Source organism: Microtus pennsylvanicus, chromosome 1 (assembly GCF_037038515.1).
Source record: "Microtus pennsylvanicus isolate mMicPen1 chromosome 1, mMicPen1.hap1, whole genome shotgun sequence".
Taxonomy (NCBI): Eukaryota; Metazoa; Chordata; class Mammalia; order Rodentia; family Cricetidae; genus Microtus; species Microtus pennsylvanicus.
The window spans coordinates 93,452,901-93,473,201 of NC_134579.1; the positions used below are offsets into that span (position 1 = coordinate 93,452,901).

General features: G+C 53.3%; 1 protein-coding gene across 1 annotated transcript; it reads right to left on the reverse strand.

Annotated features, from left to right (window-relative positions):
* Nucleotides 1-5,549: 5,549 nt before the first annotated feature.
* Nucleotides 5,550-18,234, reverse strand: Fscn1 (fascin actin-bundling protein 1). The gene is made up of 5 exons (XM_075974005.1): nucleotides 17,300-18,234; nucleotides 8,373-8,529; nucleotides 8,158-8,279; nucleotides 7,778-7,945; nucleotides 5,550-6,822 (listed from the first exon to the last, which is right to left on the reverse strand). The coding sequence occupies exons 1-5, from the start codon at nucleotides 18,129-18,131 to the stop codon at nucleotides 6,620-6,622; spliced, it is 1,482 nt and encodes a 493-aa protein (XP_075830120.1). The 5' UTR covers nucleotides 18,132-18,234; the 3' UTR covers nucleotides 5,550-6,619.
* Nucleotides 18,235-20,301: the final 2,067 nt, after the last annotated feature.

Sequence of the window (20,301 nt, forward strand, 5' to 3'; positions counted from 1 at the left end):
TTTTCTCTGCTCCCCTCGCTGACTCTCCCCTCCCCTTCAACCCTCTCCCAAGGTCCCCATGCTCCCAGTTTACTCAGGAGATCTCGTCTTTTTCTACTCCCCTCCCCTTTGATTTTATACCCCATTTATTTGTGATCTTAATTTCTTCTGGTGGGAGGTTGACGTAGCCTGGCCTGGCCTGAAACATGCTATATAAACCAGGCTGGTCCCCAACTCATGGAGATCCACCTGCCTCTGCCTCCTGAGTGCTGGGACTAAAGGTGGGCGCCACCATGCCTATGGCGGGATATCTGTTTGCAATGACACTCCCAGACTGACAATAACATCTACCTTGAGTCAGAGGGCAGAGTCAGTGATTGGCTGACCAAAATTAGCCATAGAGGTTTTGGAGGACACAGGATACATATAGAGAGACACGGGAAGTAGTAGGGAGGGGTTTAGAATGATTCAAGGGCCCTTTTGCAACTGGGAAAGAAAGAGGAGGTCACTGATCAATTCTTCGATGCTTATCTGATCAAATTTTTACCTTGATATCTGACTCCCGAGTTTTTATTTATAATAGGCAGTATAAGTTAACCCTTCACATGCCCCTCTTGATTGTAACTTCTTTATTTTAAATTTTGTTTGTTTTTGAGCTAGAGTTTCTCTGTGTAGCCCTGAGTGTACTGCAACTCACTCTATAGACCAGGTTGTCCTTGAACTCACAGAGATCTGCCTAGTTTATATTTTTATTACATTTACTCAATTATTTGCATGTGTGTGTGCATACGCACATTTGCATACAAAAGAGAGAGTGCATAGGCACACATGCAATTATACCACGCACACATGTGGACGTCATAGGACAGCTTACAAGAGTCCATTCTTTCCTTCCCTTATGTGGGTCTCAGGGATGGGCCCCAGGGTGTCAACAACCTTGCCCACTGAATTGTCTCACGATCTTTATTCTTGCAGTGATAACAAAAATATTGGCATTATTTACTGAAACCTGGCCAGTAGTTAGGGGACTCAAGAAGACAGTGCCCCCATCCTCCCCTTCCCCACCAGGGTCAGCACTGGTACCAGGAAACGGGAAAGGAATGCTGACCATCCCGTCAGCCCTCCGGGGGATGGCTTTGCCCACTGTGGGAGGCTTTAAGACAGAGGCCCAGGAAGAGGCTCCGGTTTCATGGTAAACTTAAAGCCCCCCTCCTCTTCTCTCCCAGACAGCCCTCTCCCTGGGAGACCCCATCTGTTCCCTCTGCTGTTATCACCGGCAAGGGACCCAGAGTCCCTTCCTATCTCCTCATCTAGACAAGAATGTGACAACCCAGAGAGGCCAGGAACTGACAGAAATGCAGAAAAAAACAGGCCAGCAGGATGTTCTTGGAGGCCTCTCAGACAGTAAGCATGCACACACATGAGCATGCGCATGTACACACATGCACGCACACACACACACAGCCTGTGTGCTCAAATTATCTTTTGTCCCCCTCTTTGGCTTTTCAAGGCAGGGTTTCTCTGTGTAGCCTTAGCTGTCTTGAAACTCTGTAGACCAGGTTGGCCTTAAACTCACAGAAAATCACCTGCCTCTTCCTGCTGAGTGCTGGGATTAAAGGCGTGCACCACCACAGCAAGTTCCTTTCTGAAGGAAAGGCAGTAGCATCTTTTGGTTGGTTGGTTTTGAGACAGGGTCTTATGCTAGCTCAGCCTGGCCTGGAACTCTAGGCATCCTTGACCTCTTGAGTGTTGGGATTTGCGGTATGAGCCACCCCTCAGAGTTGGAAACAGAGTCTCACTTAGTAATTGGATATGTGGACCAGTTTGGCCTCAACCTGAAGGTGATCCTCTACCCCTGACTCCCAAGTACAAGAATTACATGCATGCACTCCCAAAAGGATTAGGGTTTTATATGAATATGTGCATGTGTGCAGACGTTTCTGTGCACACGTATATGGATGCCGGTCCTCAAGAACCATTCATCTTGGTTTCTGAGCTCACCAATTCAGATCACCTGGCGGAGGCCAATGAAACCCAGCGGGTTCCTACCTTCCCAGCTTGGGGAACCAAACTCAAGTCAAATGCTTGCTTGCAAGGTTTGAAAGAAAATGGCAGGGGGCTGGAGAGATGGCTCAGTGGTTAAGAGCATTGCCTCCTCTTCCAAAGGTCCTGAGTTCAATTCCCAGCAACCACATGGTGGCTCACAACAATCTGTAATGAGATCTGGTGCCCTCTTCTGGCCTGCGGGCATATACATGTATACATAATAAATAAATTAATTTTAAAAAAAGAAAATGGCCCTCAAAGGGAGTGGCTTTGTTGGAATAGGTGTTTCCTTGTTAGAGGAAGCATGTCATTGTGGGGGTGGCCTTTAATGTCTTCTTTGCTCAAGCTAAGCCCAGTGATTCAGTTCACTTCCTGTTGCCTGAGGAGCAAGATGTAAGGACTCTCAGCTCCTTCTCCAGTACCATATTTGCCTGCACACTGCCCTGCTTCCAACCATGATGGTAATGAACTAAACCCCGAACTGTAAGCCAGCCCTAATTAAATGTTTTCCTTTATAAGAGTTGCCATGGTCACGTTCACAGCACTGGAAACCCTGACTAAGACTCAAGGCAAGCATTTTACCCACATTTCCTCAGCTCCTTGCAGTCAACATTTTAGTGAGGTCAGGTCTTGTCTCTCCAGTAGGAGAGGCCACTCAGCTCTGGAGAAAATGGGGCCCTGTGGGGACTCAGATGTCACTCCCCTAGGTCCTCGCAGCAGAGATTAGAAGCAGGTCTTGGACAGGGTGTCCAGTGTGGATTTGGTCGGGAAATTCCCAGGTGACATTCATCAGCTCCCTACGAGAGAGATCTAGCCAGCACCAGTCAGGGCTGTGCCCCATCTCATCGAGGCTTCCTGAAGGCCAGACCTGTGGGATAGAACTCGAGGTGCTCAAGCTGCAGTCTGCCTTAGGAGCCCGCCAAGCCTTCTGAACTCTGACAGAACTGGAGGAACCCATGAGGACTGGAACAGCTTCCCCATTGTTCTTTCCTACAGTGGCTCAAGCCTGTAATGGCAGCATTTGGGAAACGGAAACAGGAAATGAGTCTGAGAAGCCAGCCTGGGCTACATAGCAAGACCTCGTTCAGAACGGAAAAACGAAACAAGGATGTGGCTCAGCTGGTAAAGTGATCGCCTGGCATGCACGAGGCTACGGGTTCAAAGGCAGTGCACCTGTGATGCCCAGCCCTCAGGAGGGGGAGGCAAAAGGCAGAGTCACAGAAGATCCTGTCTCCAAAAAACAAAATAAACTAGCGAAAATAATGGTGGTGGAGGTCACTGACGGCTCCATGGTTAAGAGCACCGGCTGTTCTTGCAGAGGGCCCGCACCCACGTGGTGGCCCACAACCATCCGTAACTCCAGTTCCAAGGACCGGACGCCTTCTGATCCTTGCAAGCAGCAGATACACATACATGGTGTACTTGCATGCAGGAAGAACAGTCATCCACATACTTTTTTTTTTAATCTAGAGGGAGAAAACTCACCCACTAACCTGTGTTGTCCGCTTCCCTGAGACTCTGCCTCAATTTCCCTTCTGTTTAACAGGAGTGGAATTGGTACACTCACACACAAAAATGGATTTATAGGGATCCTTCTCAGAGCTGCGGGCTCCCTGGTGGCCCCTGATTCAACTGGAAGAAACGAGGGGACAGGGACATTGGTCCCAGCCACAGCTGCTGTGTGTGCAAAGGTGCTTCTGTATGCCCACCCACGTGCATGAGTGAGTTCAGGGTTCGGACATGGACATATCTATGGTGTGTGCTAGCTCACGGGTGCCCCCTTCCCTCCAAGGTGCCTGGGCCCCTAAACCCTGACTTCAATAGCCCAGACTTTCTCTGATAGCTTCCTCTACTCAGGGTCTGTGCTTCCGGAAGCCCCTTGGCTAGGAGTTTCTTCTGATGCTTTTTCTAGATTAGGTCCTTCACACCTCCCTAGTCAGCCCTGTCAGTCCTCCCTTAGGCCCTGAACTTCCCAACACGCTGAGCCCCCACCATTCAACTCAGCACGTGCCTCCTCCATCGGACCCTCCTCTCCAGCGCCGCAGGAGCCTAGAGTCACGTGTGGGACTTCCACAGTCATCAGGTGGCCATGCTGTGCTTGGTGGTGATGGACAAGGTGTCCCTTCCCCCCAGCGCGGGCCTGAGAGTTGGACTCGGCAGGTTTCATCTGTCTCTCCGTGTCACTGACACTTTCCTGGCTTGGGGCCGAGCTCCCACCATGAGGGGCCACTGGCCCCTTTGTGGCCATCTGCCCCAGTCAATCTTCCGCACGCCTTCCCTCGGGAACGGCCAATCACAGCGTGCTCTCTTCATTTCGTCATCAGCAGCCAATCAGTGTGGCTCTCCAGCCGCCTCTGCCGAGCCTCCAGCTGCTGGGGCTTGGGGGTGCAGTCTCCCACACCAGCCAGCAAGGGTTGTTTTTATTTTTTTTTCCTTACACCCCAGTGTCTCCCTCCCTAAAATGGGACTCTGGGTGCTCCAAAAGTCCCAGCAAAGTACCTACCTGTACATAGGCAAGCCACCGGAATCCTCTAGGCTCCAACCCGCGGCCCTCTGGCACACTACCAAGAACCTAGCTTGCCTTCCAAGCGTGAACGTGGTCTACCAGCAGCCTACACTCTCCTTCCCCCGCCGGATTAGGTTTCTCTGTGTTAACAGTCCTGGCTGTCCTGGAACTCGGTTTGTAGACCAGGCTGTCCTTGAACTCGGAGATCTGCCTGCCTCTGCCTCCCCAGGGCTGGGATTAAAGGTGTGTGCCACCATGCCCGGTTTGACCCACTTTGTGCTGCCCACAAACTACATCCCACAGCCCAGCACTCAGAAGGCAGAGACAGGCGGATCTCTGCGAGTTCGAGGCCAGCCTGGTCTACAGAGTTAATTCCAGGACAGCTAGGACTGTTACATATAAAAACCGTCTCAAAAAAAAATCTAGCAAGGTGCCCAGGCTAGCCTTGAACTCACTCTGCGACTTAGGCAGCCTTGAATCTGTGATCTTCCTGCCTCCACCTCCCCGAGTAGCTGGGATGACAGGCCTGGCTTATTTTTCTTTTGTGTGTGTATGTCTGGAAGCCAGGTCTATTTGGGGTGTATTCCTCAACCCATCTCCACCTTACTGAGACAGGGCCTCTCGCTGAACCCAGAGCTCCTCGATTAGGTAGGGCTGGGCAGCCAGCAAACTCCAGAGATCCTCCTGTCTCTCCCCTTCCCCCAAACCCTAGGGTGGGTGCACACCACCGTACAGGACTTCTCCACGTGGGTGTCAGACATCAGACTTGGCAAGTGACAGTGACGTTACCTGCTGAACCCTCTCCCCTGACCCTGGTCTGCACTTTTAAAGATCCAGCTTGCTAGACCCAGCAGCTCCACGTTCAGCCATTTCCCAGCACAGGGCTACTACCGCCGTGCAGGAGCCACCAGGGTCTGAGCTGTGAACACGGGACTGTCCTCTGACCATAGGTTCAGGCTCCCTCCCTGCAACCCTCGGCCCACTCCCACACCCACTTCCTCTGTGAGATGTGGCAGGCTGCAGACTTGGCATTATTTTATTTTCCAGTTCAAAGCTACTATCACGGGTCTTCAGAGTTAATACAAAGGACAGTTACAAAAAATAAAAGACCGAGACACCCCGAGTGAATGAGATGCACGGTGTTGGGGAACTGGTAGAATGAGGTGTCTGGGAAGGGCCCCCCTGAGGTTTACTCCAGGGCTCCCCGGGAAGGGACACACCTGGTTTTCTCCCACCCCAGGAGCCCCGAGATGTCAGGATGACATGGAGCACCAATCACAGGGCCAGGGCTGGGGGTGAGCAGGCAGGAGGGAAGGAGGAAGGGAACCCACTGGGGAGGCCAGGTGTCAAGCATCTCCCCCCAAGACCACTCACAGCTACAACCAATCAGGCAAGTTTGCCTGGGGCCCTTTCAACAGTGACATTTCCTTTAAAAAAAAAAAATACTGATTTGGTCATTTTTCTGCTTCCAGTCAGGCCAGGGTGAAGAGGAGAGATGTCAGCAAGGCCCACCCCCACCCCAGAGTGTGCAGGGGCCACATGGCAGTGCTACCCAGCTAGTTTTGAGTCAGGGAGCCAATTCGGACCGCTGCAGGGTCCGACAAAGACCGCTCTCCAGCCATGATCCAGAAAAAAAAACTTGTGGGCAAACCAGGCCACACTTGCCTTCAGTCCCACGAAAGGCTTGCCTCCAGGTGGGGCCAGAACAGGTACACCAGAGAGAGGTGTGATCTCCAGGGGAGGGGCTTCCAGTTACAAGCTCAGGGATGGGGCCGCTCCCTCATGCCCCCTCCCCAACTTCTCCTAGGCCACTTCCTGGGGAAATAAGGCTCAGAAGAAAGGTGCCAGCATGCCCCATGACAAAGAAGGGTGCAGAGGGACCCGAAGTCCCTCCCAGGGACAGTCTGCAGCCACGGGGGAGCAGAGAGTTAGGGGGGAGGGGACCCACAGAGGGCAACAGGCAAGGGCACCATTTTCTCTGGGGTTTCCAGTTTGAAAGGCAAGGGGTTTGCCACCTGCTGCAGGGCCACCTGGCGAGTGGGGATAGCAGGAGGGAATGGATGAGTGGCCCGCAGAGGGCAGGTGGCCCTAGTATTCCCAGAGCGAGGCGGGGTCGATGGTCTCCGCACAGGCCTTCAGGACCCCGGCGTGGTCTCCCTTCAGGTAGCGGCCGCCCACCTTGATGGCCACCTTATTGTAGTCGCAGAACTCCAGGAAGAAATCCACAGGGGTGTCGCTGCTGCTAGTGACCGAGGAATCACTGCCCACCGTCCAGTACTTGCCCGTGGAGTCTGGGGAGGGCGACTACATGTCAGGCTGTGTTTCCCACCCCAAGGATTAATATTCCCTCCCGCAGTCAGCCTCAGAACCGAGTGCGGCCAGCTGGACGTGGGGCACACTCCTACAACGCTAATACTCAATCCTAATACCGAGGCTGGAGGATTATCTAAAATTCAAGGCCATTCTGTGACATTTCCTGACACCTCATTCCAAACTTAAAAAAAAGGGGGGGGGGCTAGGGACTGAGTATGATGGTACGTGTATCTTTAATCCCAGCATCCTGGGGCAGAGGCAGGTAGATCTGACTTTAGGCCAGCCAAGTCTATAAAGCAAATTTTAGGACAGCTAGGGCCACATAATCATATTCCACCATAGATAGATAGATAGACAGACAGACAGATAGATAGATGATAGGGATGTAGATCAGCAGCAGAGCCCCTGCCTAGAATCCCCCAGTGAGGGGCTAGGGTGTGACTCAGTGGTAGAACACCTGCCTAGAATCCCCCAGTGAGGGGCTGGGGTGTGGCTCAGTGGTAGAGCACCTGCCTAGAATCCCCCAGTGAGGGGCTAGGCTCTGGCTCTTGAGTTCAGTCCTCAGCACTGTAAAGAAAGAAGGGGGTTTGCCTTGCCAAGACCACACACAGCACAGGGTTCCATTCCAATTTACCACCTCTGTACTGCTGGGGTCCTCTCACTCTAGTTTTGGCCTACAGTCAAGGTGTCATATCCTTATCTTCCATCTTTCATCCTTTCTTCTCTTGTCTAGATAATCCTCCTGCCTCAGATTCCCAGATTAAGCCATTCCCCACCATCCCCAGGTACTCCCCGCCTTCTCTATCTGCCTAGGACGGACTGGGAAAGTTCTCTCTACATACAAGAGGGGAAGCCGCTAGCCCCAATGGCCAAAGGATACATGTTCCCTTATGACCGTGAATGGTTGTAAGCAGCCCCACCCAGAGAACCTGCCTTTGATGTTGTAGGCACCATCATTGAATTCCAGCTGGAAGACGTCGTAGCTGGAGCGGTTGGCATCCAGAGTGCCCGTGACCTTGCGGCAGCCAATGAACCCGTGTTCTCCACGGAACACAATAATGGGGCGGTTAATCAGCTTCATGAGGAAGAGTTCAGAGTCCCCTGTCACAGAGAAAGGGGCCATTGAGTTTATAGTATACAGCCAGGGCATACCTCAGAGAAGGATCTCAAGAAGCTAAGGTGCCAGCCTGAGGATACACCAACCTAAGGGAAGGCTTGCACACACAGAGAGGTTCAGGTGGGACAGGTGATTGACCATGCGGTGACCATCCCTCTAAGACATTAAGGCTTGGGGTGCATGCCCATGCGGCTACCTGCTGTCTCCACGGAGGCGGCCAGCTGACCATTTTTCTTGGCGGTCACAAACTTGCCATTGGATGCCCTTAGGGTGATGCGCCGGTCGCACCACTCGATGTCAAAATAGCAGCTGGCATTCCTGGGGAAGAGGAGGAGGGTTGGCAGCATAGGGTCGAGCAGGCTGCCTGGCACGCAGCCAGCCCACGTGACTCGGGGGCGGGGTTTCACTCACTTGGTGGACGCAGTGGATTGCACCCCTCCGGTTGCCGTCAGCGTCCAGTACTTGCCCGTGTGGGTGCGGAAGGCACACTTCCTTGTGTCCCGGTCAATCTCCAGCTGGAAGGTCTCCTGATCAGTCTCTTCATCCTGATTGGCCGACAGGTCCATTCCTGCAGAGGGGGACCCCAGCCAATCAGGCCACTGTTGTCTCACCCACACTCAGTACACCACCGGGCAGAGGGTTTCCTCGAGTGTGGCTCAAATCCTTCAGATGGTACCTGTACACTGGGCACGCGCTCAGATCCTAAATTCGGATCCCGAGAAACCACATTAAACCCAGGCATGGCAGCAGAGCCCATAATCACTGCACAGGGAAGCCAAGACACGCGGATCCTGGAGCTCAATGGCCAGTCAGCTCCAGGTCACTGAGACATCCTTTTCTTCTTTTTCTTTTTTGGTTTCCAGACAGGGTTTCTCTGTAGCTTTGGAGCCTGTCCTGGAACTAGCTCTTGTAGACCAGTTTGACCTCGAACTCACAGAGATCTGCCTGCCTCTGCCTCCTGAGTACTGGGATTAAGGTGTGCGCCCCATATTCAGCTGAGATTCTTGTCTCAAGTTCAGAGTGGACCCTCAGGAGACAGAGGCAGGTGGATCTCTGTGTCTCTGAGGCCAACCTGGTCTACACAGTGAGTTCTAGGACATCCAGAGTCGTAGTGAAGCTCCATCTCAAAGAGTGCAGAATGACAGAGGATGTATCCAGTGTTGACCTCTAGGCTCCGTGTTAGAGGTACACACAGAAAAAATAAAAGTCAAAGTCAGTTGGGCGGTGGTGGCACATGCCTTTAATCCCAGCACTTGGGAGGCAGAAGCAGGCGGATCTCTGTGAGTTTGAGGCCAGCTTGGGCTACAAGAGCTAGTTCAGGACAGACTCCAAAGCTACACCGAAACCCTGTCTCAAAAAAGAAAGAAAAAAGAAAGAAAGAAAGGAAGGAAGGAAGGAAAAGAAAGAAAAGTTGAATGTGCCAGTCCTCAGAAGACTGAGGCAGGCCAGCCAGGATACATGAAACTCTCAAATATATATATTTGTATATGTATGTGTGTATGTATATATATAACTGGGGATTTAGCTCAGTCATTGGTGCGTTTCTTTAATCTCTAGCACCCCAAAGACAAGGAAGGAAGGAAGCCTTCAAACTTCAAAACGAACCACCCACAAAGATGTTCTAAAGCCAAGCAAGAGAACTCTCCTGTGGCCGAGACTGGTTTTAAAGATTGCTGCCATTATGTAAGGCAGGCCTGGTTTCGTAGGTACAGATGGAGGTGTTTCCGGGTAAGTCGCCCCAGTGTCGGGAGTTTGCTTTAAATACAACCAAAACCATTGAATAAACACACAGATGGTGCCGGTTCTGCAGAATGTCACATTGTGGGGTGCTGGCAAAAGGGGGTTTGCTACCGGCTTCCTGTGGAGGGGATGTGTGAAAGTAAAAGAATATGAAGAATGAGCTATACTCGGCCACCCACGCCTATCATCCCAGCGCTCAGGAGACGAGAGTAGCCTCAGCTATAAGTGAGACCCTATCTCAGAAAATATAATAGGGCAAAGTCCTGGGGTTCATCCCCAGAACTGCATAAAAGGATCAGAAGTTCATGGCTAGCCTGAGCTACATGAGACAACACTACCACCACCCCCTGCACATACACACACAAGGGCTGCAGGAACCTGCTACCAACACCAAGCCTAACAACTTGACTTCGATCTCTGGGACCAACACGGAGGAAGGGGAATTGACTCTGCCATCTAAACCTTTGCCACAGTTCGGGGGCCACCACCCTCACCATACAAGTGTGCCAGAGGCCCGCGGGTTGAAGCGGACCTCTTTTGAAAGAAGGTGGGTGTGGCGGCACGTGCCTTTATCCCTAGCACTCTGGAGGCAGAGGTGAATTTCTGAGTTTGAGAGCACCCTAGTCTAGGTAATGAGTTCTCGGCCAAGGCTACAAATAAAATAAATACAATGTACAGGGGAAGGGAATATAACTCGGTGGCCAAGTGCTTGTCCAGCATGGTGGGAAGCCCAGGATTCCACCCCCAGTACCACACACACACAAAACCACACGTCCCTTTGAAAACCTAAAAATGCTCAAAAAGGCTAAAGATGAAATCATACTCTAAGCCTGTCCCCGCCAGCCACAAACACGGAAGCCTCACCCTGCTCCGTAGCATCTGCCGGCCAGTGGACATGTCCACCCAGACAGGACCACTGAGCCTCCATCCTCTCCCTTGCTGTGGGAGGTCCTTTTGTCTGTGGGTTGCTTTTATTATTTATTATTATTATTATTATGTGTTGGTTAATAAATAAAGAACTGCATTGAGCCTATGGCAGGGAAGAACAGAACTAGGTGGGAAAAGCTAGACTATATGCTGGGAAAAAGAAGGGCGGAGTCAGAGAGAAGCCATGGAGCTCCTGGAAACAGATGCAGGAACTTTAGCCAGTAAGCCACAGCCACGTGGCCATATACATATTAAGAAAAATGGGTTAAATTAATATAAGAGTTAGTCAATAAGAAGCTAGAGCTAATGGGCCAAGTAGTGATTTAAACAATACAGTTTCTGTGTGATTATTTCAGGGCTGAGTAGCCAGGAATGAACAGGCAGCCTCCTTAAAACATCCTCTTTTTAAAATTGGTTTTCTTTAATTTTAAAGAAGATTTCTTGCTAGGCAGTGGTGGCATATGCCTTTAATCCCAGCACCCGGGAGGCAGAAGCCGGCAGATCTGTGAGTTGGAGGTCAGTCTGTCCCCCACCAACTAAAAAAAAAAAAAAAGAAAAAAAGAAAGAAAAGATTTCTTGTATTTTCTATGTCTGAATGCTTTGCCTGTGTGTAGGGGTGTGTACCACACGTGTGCCTGGTGCCCTCAGAGGCCAGATCTCCTGGAACTGGGTTACACATGGCTGTGAACCACCATGTAAGTGCTGGTGAGAACAAGTGTTCTAGAGGCAGGCAGTGGTGGCGCACGCCTTTCACCCCAGCACTCCTGAGTTAGAGTTCAGACTGGTCTACAAAGTGAGTTCCAGGACAGCCAGAGTGGTTATAGAGAGGATACCTTGCTCCACCCCTCCAAAAAAGGGGTTATAAAGCGTTGAGCCATCTCTCCATTGCCCGCTCTCGTTTTTGGTCTGGTTCGAGACAGGATCTCACTGTGTATCCCAGGCTGGCCTCAAACTCAGATCTACCTGCCTCCACCTCCTGAGTGCTGGAATTACAGTTGTGCACCCCAAGCATGGCTTGCTGAGTTCTTGTGCAATTTCTGGGTCACATGACCCCACTAAGCCCAAATAAGGTGTTGCTCCCAAGGCCTTCTCCGCCGCTATGCTCTGTACACTGGCTTTGACTCCACCTGGAAGCAGGATCTTGGGTCCTAGACAGACGCGTTTCTAGAATATCCTCAGCCAGGTCACAGTGTACTCTACCGGGCTCCCTGTTTGTCTTTATGAAGCATGGACCAAGTAGAAGATGGCAGATGCCACCTACGCCACCCTTGCCCTTAGGAGCCCATCCTTAGTTGACAATCCACCCAAGGGTGTACCAGTGCCACCCTAACCCAACGATGTCTCTGTCTGCTGTGCAGCTGGGATCTTTACCCCACAGAGTGGGAGATGAGATTGAGAGGTGGCATGACCTAGGCAAAGTCACCCAGCAAGACCAAGGGGCTTCTTGGCTCTCAGGAGTGGGCATGGACAAATGCCTGGCCATGCCTTATCCCTCCCTTCTAGACCTATGGATCAGCAGGCATGGCTTCCATGGTGGGTCACCCGTGATCCTGACCCAGTGTCCCCACAGGGTCTACCACTGAATCATGGTAGAGGGGAGAGAGGCCCTCTCAGGCTAGTGGCCACCCTGAAGCCACAGCTCCGGACTGGAGTCTGCTCAACCTTCTCGCTCCTGTCCCTGGCCCATACTAGAGACTGCTAAGCATGGAGGAGACAGCTGGCCACGTGAATGTGAGGTGCTGCCCACTGTCCCCTCTGCCTGCCTGGAATTGGGCTGCCACGTGCAGGGAAAGCTGAGTCAGCACAGCCCACTGGGCCGAACAGCCACACCCAGTGCCAGCGAGGGCAAGGAATCCCATAGGGTGACGGAACAGCCAGTAAAAGCCAGCATTGGGACCTCAGTGGGTAAAGGCTCTTGTCCCCAGGCCTCCAGACTTCCATCTCCACTGGTTGAAGGAGAAAACTGACTCCCATGTCATCCCCTGGGCTTCATGTGTATGTTGTGACCCTATATACACGCCCCCACATACAAATAATATACACTATACACACCCCCACATACAAATAATATACACCATACACACGCCCCCACATACAAATAATATATACCATACACACTCCCCCACATACAAATATACACCATACACACGCCCCCACATACAAATAATATACACCATACACACGCCCCCACATACAAATAATATACACCATACACACTCCCCCACATACAAATATACACCATACACACGCCCCCACATACAAATAATATACACCATACACACGCCCCCACATACAAATAATATACACTATACACACACCCCCACATACAAATAATATACACCGTACACACGCCCCCACATACAAATAATATACACCATACACACCCCACATATAAATAGTATACATCATATACACACCCCACATACAAATTATATGCGCTATACAAACACCCCCACATACAAATAATTCCATAAAGGAAATTAGATTAAATTTTTATTTTGAAAAAAAGAAGGAAAGAAAAAAAAGCCAGCATTGGGGGGGTGTGGGTCAGTGACTGGGCATTTGTCTAGAATCCCCTCCTGGAGGGGCTGAGGGTGTGGCCATTGGTAGAGTACTTGCCTGTCCTGCTCAGGGCCTCAAGTCTCAACGTCACATTCCCACAATAAGAGAAAAGCACACTTTTAATCCCAGCACACAGTCGCCAGAGGCAGGCGGATCTCTTAGAAGCTGCCCAGCAGTGGTGGCTCACACCTTTAATCCCAGCTCTTGGGAGGCAGAGGCAGGCGGATCTCTGAGTTCTAGGCCAGCCTGGTCTACTGAGTGAGTTCCAGGATTGCTAGGGCCACACAGAGAAACCCTGTCTCAGGAAAAAAGGAAAAGAAAAAAGAAAAGCCCCTACCAGCCACCCCAGGTGCAGAATGCTGTTCCAAGATACACGTTGAGCAGGAGGGGGCGGGAAGCCAACCAGAACTGGTGGCCCAGGCCCCTCATCTCAGCACACTCAAGACTGAGGCAGGAGAATAGAGTTGAAAACCAGACGGGCTTCAAGACAAAAACCAAAACTAAGGTGAGCGGGGTTAAGGAGTCAGAAGAGTCGGCTTCCCCACACGCTAGCCATCCCTGAACAAGGGTCAAAAAGTTGTGGGCACAAAGTTCAAGGTGGGGCAGTGCAGGGGACGGACAGACACCAACCTCAGCCTTGTAGTGCTTCCGAGAACCGAGTCATCCTGACGAGGACAAAAAGCACTCATCCAGGCCAGCATCTGGCTCTCATCGCCAGGTACTGGGACAAAGGGCCTGTTGCATCTAATCTATGTCAAAAGGCCTAGGAGGCCGGTGACGCACCAAAGGTGGACTCCAGGCAGCCTTTGTTAGAATGCACTCTCCCCTCTCTGCCTCAGTTTCCCTACCCTGTCAAAAAGGACCATCTCTGTTGGGACCCCAAAAGGATGTGAAGGCCTGTTGCCAAGGAGACAGGGGGTCCTCCCAACTCAGCAGGAAGGGCTGGGAAAGCAGTTAGCCCCCTTGCAGAGAGGCCCCTCCAAGGCCCAGCCCAGTGGGGGAAAGGTCCCACTTGGCCTTGGAATCACATTGGAGCTGCGTTGCCATGGTAACAGAATTTCTGTGGGATTTTTTTTTTTTCAACAGTGGCAGCACAGAAAACCTGAGTCACAGGCTCCTAGGAGCCCACGGGAGGGGGCGTGGAGGGGGCGTGGCTATTTTCCAGCTTCACAGGCTGTGGTGACTCAGAGGGTCCCCCAACCCTCACCCTCTTTCCTGAGCTTAGCAACTTGCCAGATTCTCTTGCCTTGTTCCAAATAAGCATCCTCCACAACCCATCTTTCTCATTTAGGAAGAGGGCTTAGCTTAGAATCCTCAAGGACTTCACCTCACCCCACCAGAGTCTACTCAGTGGTCAAAACTGTGCCATTCCTGCCAAGGATGGGGACCTCTTAGACATCCTACAAAGCCCAGCCTCACCCTCTACTCCTCAGCCGGCCACCCTAGGAAGGGTGGGGACAAGATCCTTCTAAATAAAAGACATGCTCAAGGATTAGAACCCTACATGTGAATGAGGCTGAGCAGTGTAGGAAGACACAACAGGGGTCTCTTGAGCCAGCAAGGGCTTGTGGGGATTTGGGGGTACCCTCCCCCCAATCCTGAGTTAGGTACTACTCACTCCTTTCATGTGATCTCCATCTCCAAGGAACAAAGCCTAGCCCCAAGTACCTCCGTTTTACAAATGGGGAAACTGAGGCCGAGGAGCGGGAAGCAACTCAGCAAGGGTGATTCACAACCCCAGACTGCGGCTTCCCTCCCCCTAATCCTGGCCAGCAGTTCCCAACACGTGTTTCCGAAGCGCAGTCCCGCCTCCCTGCCACGCAGGCCTGCCCAAAATGGCCTCCCCGGCACACCCACCCAACAGCTCACCCCAAAAAGCAAGGGGAGGAGTTGGCTGACATGGGAATGAGCTCAGACCCCGACATACGAGGACAGAAGAGGTCTAACCATGACCCCGCGTTCCCTTTACCTCCAATTTCCGCCCCCTCCTGCCCCATCAGCGTGAATCACGCACAATCAGGACATTCAAGATGATACCTGCCCAGGCTCGCAAAAACACACCCTCTAGCTCCTTCGTGGCCCCAAGGGCCTAAGTCACCTAACCTTCCCCAGGGCAGCAAGCCTTGGACACAGTTCACAGCGAGCCAGTATCTCTATGCTAGGAAGTCCCTAGCATCTGCAGGGTTCCCTCCAGTCCCAAATCCCTGGCTGACTTCCTCCAGCCTACCAGAAATGCAGGGCTTGCTCACTGCCCCTCCCTGCCGGGGCTTTGGCACAGGCTGAGCCCTCTGCCTGCAAGAAGCCCATACATACAACTGATGCCTGCTAACTTCTGTCCACTCTCCTGGGGCAGCTCATGTATGCTCAGAAAGGACCTCTGACCCCGATCATCTAGTACCCTGGTTCTGGACCCCCAATCTTGCTTTACCAAGAGACACTTATTCTCTCTTGTATCTCAGTGTTTGCTAAACAGGTGGGAACTCTGACTCCCTTCACCCAGTTATGTGAAACAAGAGAAGCGGACACGCGTTGGAGTGTGTGTGTGTGTGTGTAAAATGAGAGAACATTCTGGAATCAAATACACCCAGTGCAGCATGTTGCTGCTGATTTACTGTGTAACCTAAAGCAAACGGCTATACCTTTCTGAGCGTTAATTCAGCCAAACTCAGGCAGGCCCCCCCCAGGGCTTAGCCCTCTGCATTGGGGGAGGGGGGTCTTCCTCGCCACAGGCTCGGCTCCCATCCAGTTATCTCCAAGGCTTGGAGCCCAATTTCCCACCCAAGGAAGCGAGATCTCACAAGCGCCTGCCAGTAGACAGCAAAGACCCTTTGGCAAAAAAATAGGGGGTACACCAGAAAGGAGGCGTCTACTTGTGGCACGCCCATGCCCATGCCGGTCGGAATGGCCTTCCAGCCTGTTAGAGGCCCTGGATGGGGAAGATCCAGTTGCAAACGATTGTTCCCAGCCAGGGCCTTGGGGACCGGTTCACTCGAGGGTAGAGGCTTCTGGAGCGAGCTGGACACTCGCAGGGCCAAGAGCCGGACCGCGAGGTGTGCACGAGAGGGCAAGGGTGCCTGGCGCGCAGCCACCCACCCGGGCCACGCCGCCCGCCTGGCGGGGTGCGAAGGAAGACCCAGGCGTTTGCGCTCCGCGCCTCCGCACAAGACCCAGTACCAAGGACGACGCTTGGGGGGGGTGGGGGAGTTAGGGGTGGCTCCTCCGCAGAGGGAACCGCCTAAGTCTATCCCCTCCCCCCCCAGCCCCGCTGCATCTGGTTTTCCCATCTGCAGAGCCCTAGCAGGACAAAGGGGACGAGGGAGGGCCCAGCCGAGGCGACCCGCCCCCCTGCTCACAAAGGCCGCGGCCCGGAGCGCCAGGCCTTAGCGAAGGGAGGCGGGGTGGGGGAGGGGCAGCCCCCGTGGACGCCCCCCTCCCCATAGCAGTGCCGACCCCGCCCCGCACACCCCGCCGCGATCAAAAGCCCCGCCAAACCTCCACCACCTCGCCAGGAAAGGCAGGAAGAGCAGGGGTGACTGTCCCCTGGCCCTCTGGCCAAAGGCCTGCGGAACAGGAGGAAGGGTGCACGAGGAAATGGACAAGGGGGAAACCTTCCTTCCCAAGACCGCGGGCAACCTATCCTTGAGGATCAGCCCACGAATGGGGACAACCCAGATTGGGAAAAGGGGACAGAGAAGATCTACCCAAGGTCTAGGGAGCCCCACGCCCCCAAAAGGGGTCGGGGAGGTGGACAGTACTGCTTTAGGATGTGCTAGGCCGCACCCCACGTCACCTCCTCCCGGCAGAAGTGCACGTCCCGGACAGGGGGTGGTAGCATATGCCTTTAATCCCAGCACTCAAGAGACAGAGGCAGGAGAATTTCTGCGAGTTTAAGGCTAGCCTGGTCTACAGAGAGAGTTCCAGGCCAGCCAGGGCTACACAGTGAGACCGGGTTTTTCAAAACAGAAGACCACCTCCCCAAGGCGGGGCATAGAGGCCTGTGGGCCTAACGGAAGCGCACAGGGAGATCGGGAAACAGAAGGATGCAGGAGTCGGGGAATGCTTTTGTGCACTTTATCGGGACCTAAGAAGGGGACAAGTCCCCAACTCACCCTGGCGCGTGGACACGTTCCTCTCGTTGGCCGCCTGCAGCACCACCTGAGCGCAGCTCTGCTCCAGAGCGAAGAGCTCATCTTTGCCCACCTTGGTGGCCTTGCCAGCCTTGAGGGTGCCACTGGGCCCGGACGGGGCCAGGTAGCGACCTTCGCAGTCGCGAAAGGCCACCTTGCCAGAGCGGAACTCGAGCGTGTAGCCCGTGGCGGGCTCGGGCCGAGCCACCAGGCGCCCGTCGTGGCGCAGGAAGCGGTGGTCCGACGTCTGCACGCTGTAGCGCTGGTCCTGGAAGGCCAAAGTGATGAGCGAGTCGACGCCCCAAGGCACGTCGCGGTCTACAGCGATCTCGTCGGCCGGTCGCGCGCTCAGATGCGCGTAGCGCTTGCGGGTGACGCTGTAGATGTTGACCTGTGGGTGCATGGCGATGTGCACACTCCACTTCTCGGCCGGCGACACGCTCTGCGCGAAGCACGACAGGCGGTCTTCGGTGCCGCCGAAGTAGCGCCGGTGAGCCTCGGACTGCAGCGACCAGCGGCCGTCGTCGTGCGCCACGACGAGGAAGCGGCAGTCGGCGTCGGGCACCTCGCGCTCGCAGCTCACGTTGCCGTCCTTGTCGGCGGCCAGGTAGCGACCCAGGTGGCTGCGCAGACACACGGCCGCGCTGCCCGACTCATCGGGAGGCTGCTCCAGCGTCCAGATCTGCTTCTTCTTCAAGCTACTGGCGGACGCGTTCACCTTGAAGCCGAACGCCTCGGCTGTCAGGTACTTGTTGCCGCAGCTGATGAGCCCGAACTGGATCTGCACCGCCTCGGTTGTGCCGTTGGCGGTCATGGTGACGGAGGGCGGCCCGGTGGCCCCGGGAGCTTGGGTGGCTGTGCGGGACCTTCTTTGTTCTGCACGGCTTAACCCGCTGCAGCGCTCCACAAAGCCAGCCCGGCGGCGCCCTGGGTTTTATAAGCGGGTGACGTCACTGTGTTAGGCCACGCCCCTAGCCGTCCTGCTAGGGGAGGGGGCTCTGCAGAGCGCGCCGAGGCCCCTGCGTTGGATTCTCCTGCGGGTTTTTCTGGGTTTTAAAGCAGGGTCGCACCCTGTAGTGCAGACTATTCTTGAGGTCGCTGTGTGGCTCAGGCTGGACTCGAACTCTTAGCTATCCTTCTACCTCTAGCTCGTGGGTGTTGACTCGTCCATTTAACTGCTCCTCCACTGCAGTATTTGGCCGATCCTCAACTTTCCCCTGCTCTCTGAGGCCACCCTGGAGCACTCCACCCCCAAACCTGGCAGATGGAAAGGATCAGCCAGCTTTAAGGTAATAATGCGTTCCGGATGGAGGGAGGGGTCCAGGGTGCACCAGGAAGTAGTCTTAGAGATGTTCCTTGAAGGGGCCAGAGACACCGGAAGACACAGAATGGAAAATGGGATCTGGGATAGAACAGACGTTGGACTCAAGGGAGAAACATACAGAGCCCTACCCGCCCGCCTTAGGGTTTCTTGCAGCCTGGGCCTCCTGCGCGGGAGCTGAGATTTCTATCCAGAGCCAGCATAGAGTTCAACTACCCTGCTGACTCTAAATAAACCGAGGTGATTGTGGCCTAAGTCAGTGAACAACATTCCTCTGAAAGATGCTCAAGCCCTGGGATTCTGGTCGATCAGAAAGCAGGGAAAGTAAGACAGGAATTGCAGTCTCTATGAGGAAGATCAGAAAGCAGGACAATTCCCTGGAATGGCACAGCCCCTCATGGTTCTAGACCACTTCGCACCCACCCACCACCCCATGTAAGAACACTTCCCTTTGAGTTTCTGGAAGACTGAGACCTATGGGGCATTCCCTACATGCCAGGCCGGCCTCTGGAATGCTGGCCCTACTACACACTGCTCACAAGATGTGGCCCTCTAGCCCTGCCCGCCCCAGGCCGACCAATCCTCAGGGGGATCCCTGTCTCAGGCAGTCCCTTCCAGGGACCATCGAAGAGAAAGCAGAGAAAGCGTAGAGGGCAAAGGTCAGTCCAGACAAGCCCCTAGCAGTCCCTGCTGGGAAATCCCTTAGAGGTCACAGAAAAGGTCATCAAGAATTAGGTTAATGCCTAGCCACCCTCTCTGGCTGTGTGACTTTAGAGAGATTTCCTTGGACTCTGAGCTTTCCCTCTTCTGTAGAAAAGATATATATTCCGGGATATGGTGACTCACACATGTAATACAGAACATGGGAGGCAGAGGCAGGAGGATTGCTACAAGTTCAAGGCCAACCTTGAACAAGTCCGAAGACTGAAAGCATTAACACCGAGAAACCTTTACTGAGGGATGCCTGGGATCTGGTACTCTGCTCAAACCTGTCTAGCCCATGAGCATCTCGGGCAGACTCGGACAAGTCAGCCGCATTACACACCAGGCAGTTAAGCCAATGCCTGATATGTGTCAGGGTTCCATAAAGGCTAGCTATTGATTAGTCACTTGGCATCACGTCAGGACATGGCTGCATTCACCTTCCGTCCTGAGCGTTAGGCTCCAGCCGTGGGGGATGACCCGGAGTGGTGGTGCGAACCTCTAACCTCAGCACACCAGAGGACCAGGCAGGAGGATCAGGAGTACAGAATCATCCTAGGCTACATACTGAACTCCAGCCAGTCTGAACTATATGAAACCTTGCCTCAAGGGGACTGGAGAGATGACTCAGCAGTTACGAGCACTGAATGCTCTTCCAGAGGACCCAGGTTCAATTCCCAGCACCCACATGGCAGCTCAGAACTGTCTGTAATTCCAGTTCCAGGGGACCTGACATGCTCACATCGATGCACATAAAAATACAATTAAGTAAAAAAAATTTTTAAAAGCTTAATAAAAAAAAAATGTGGGAGCTGGAGTGAAGGCTCCAAGGGTAAAGGCACACACCTAACAAGGCTGAAGATTTGAATTCTGTCTCCAGGATCCTATTGGTAGAAGAAGACAAACGACTTCCTCAAACTGTCCTCCAGCACTGCCCCCCATGCATGCATGCATACGTACA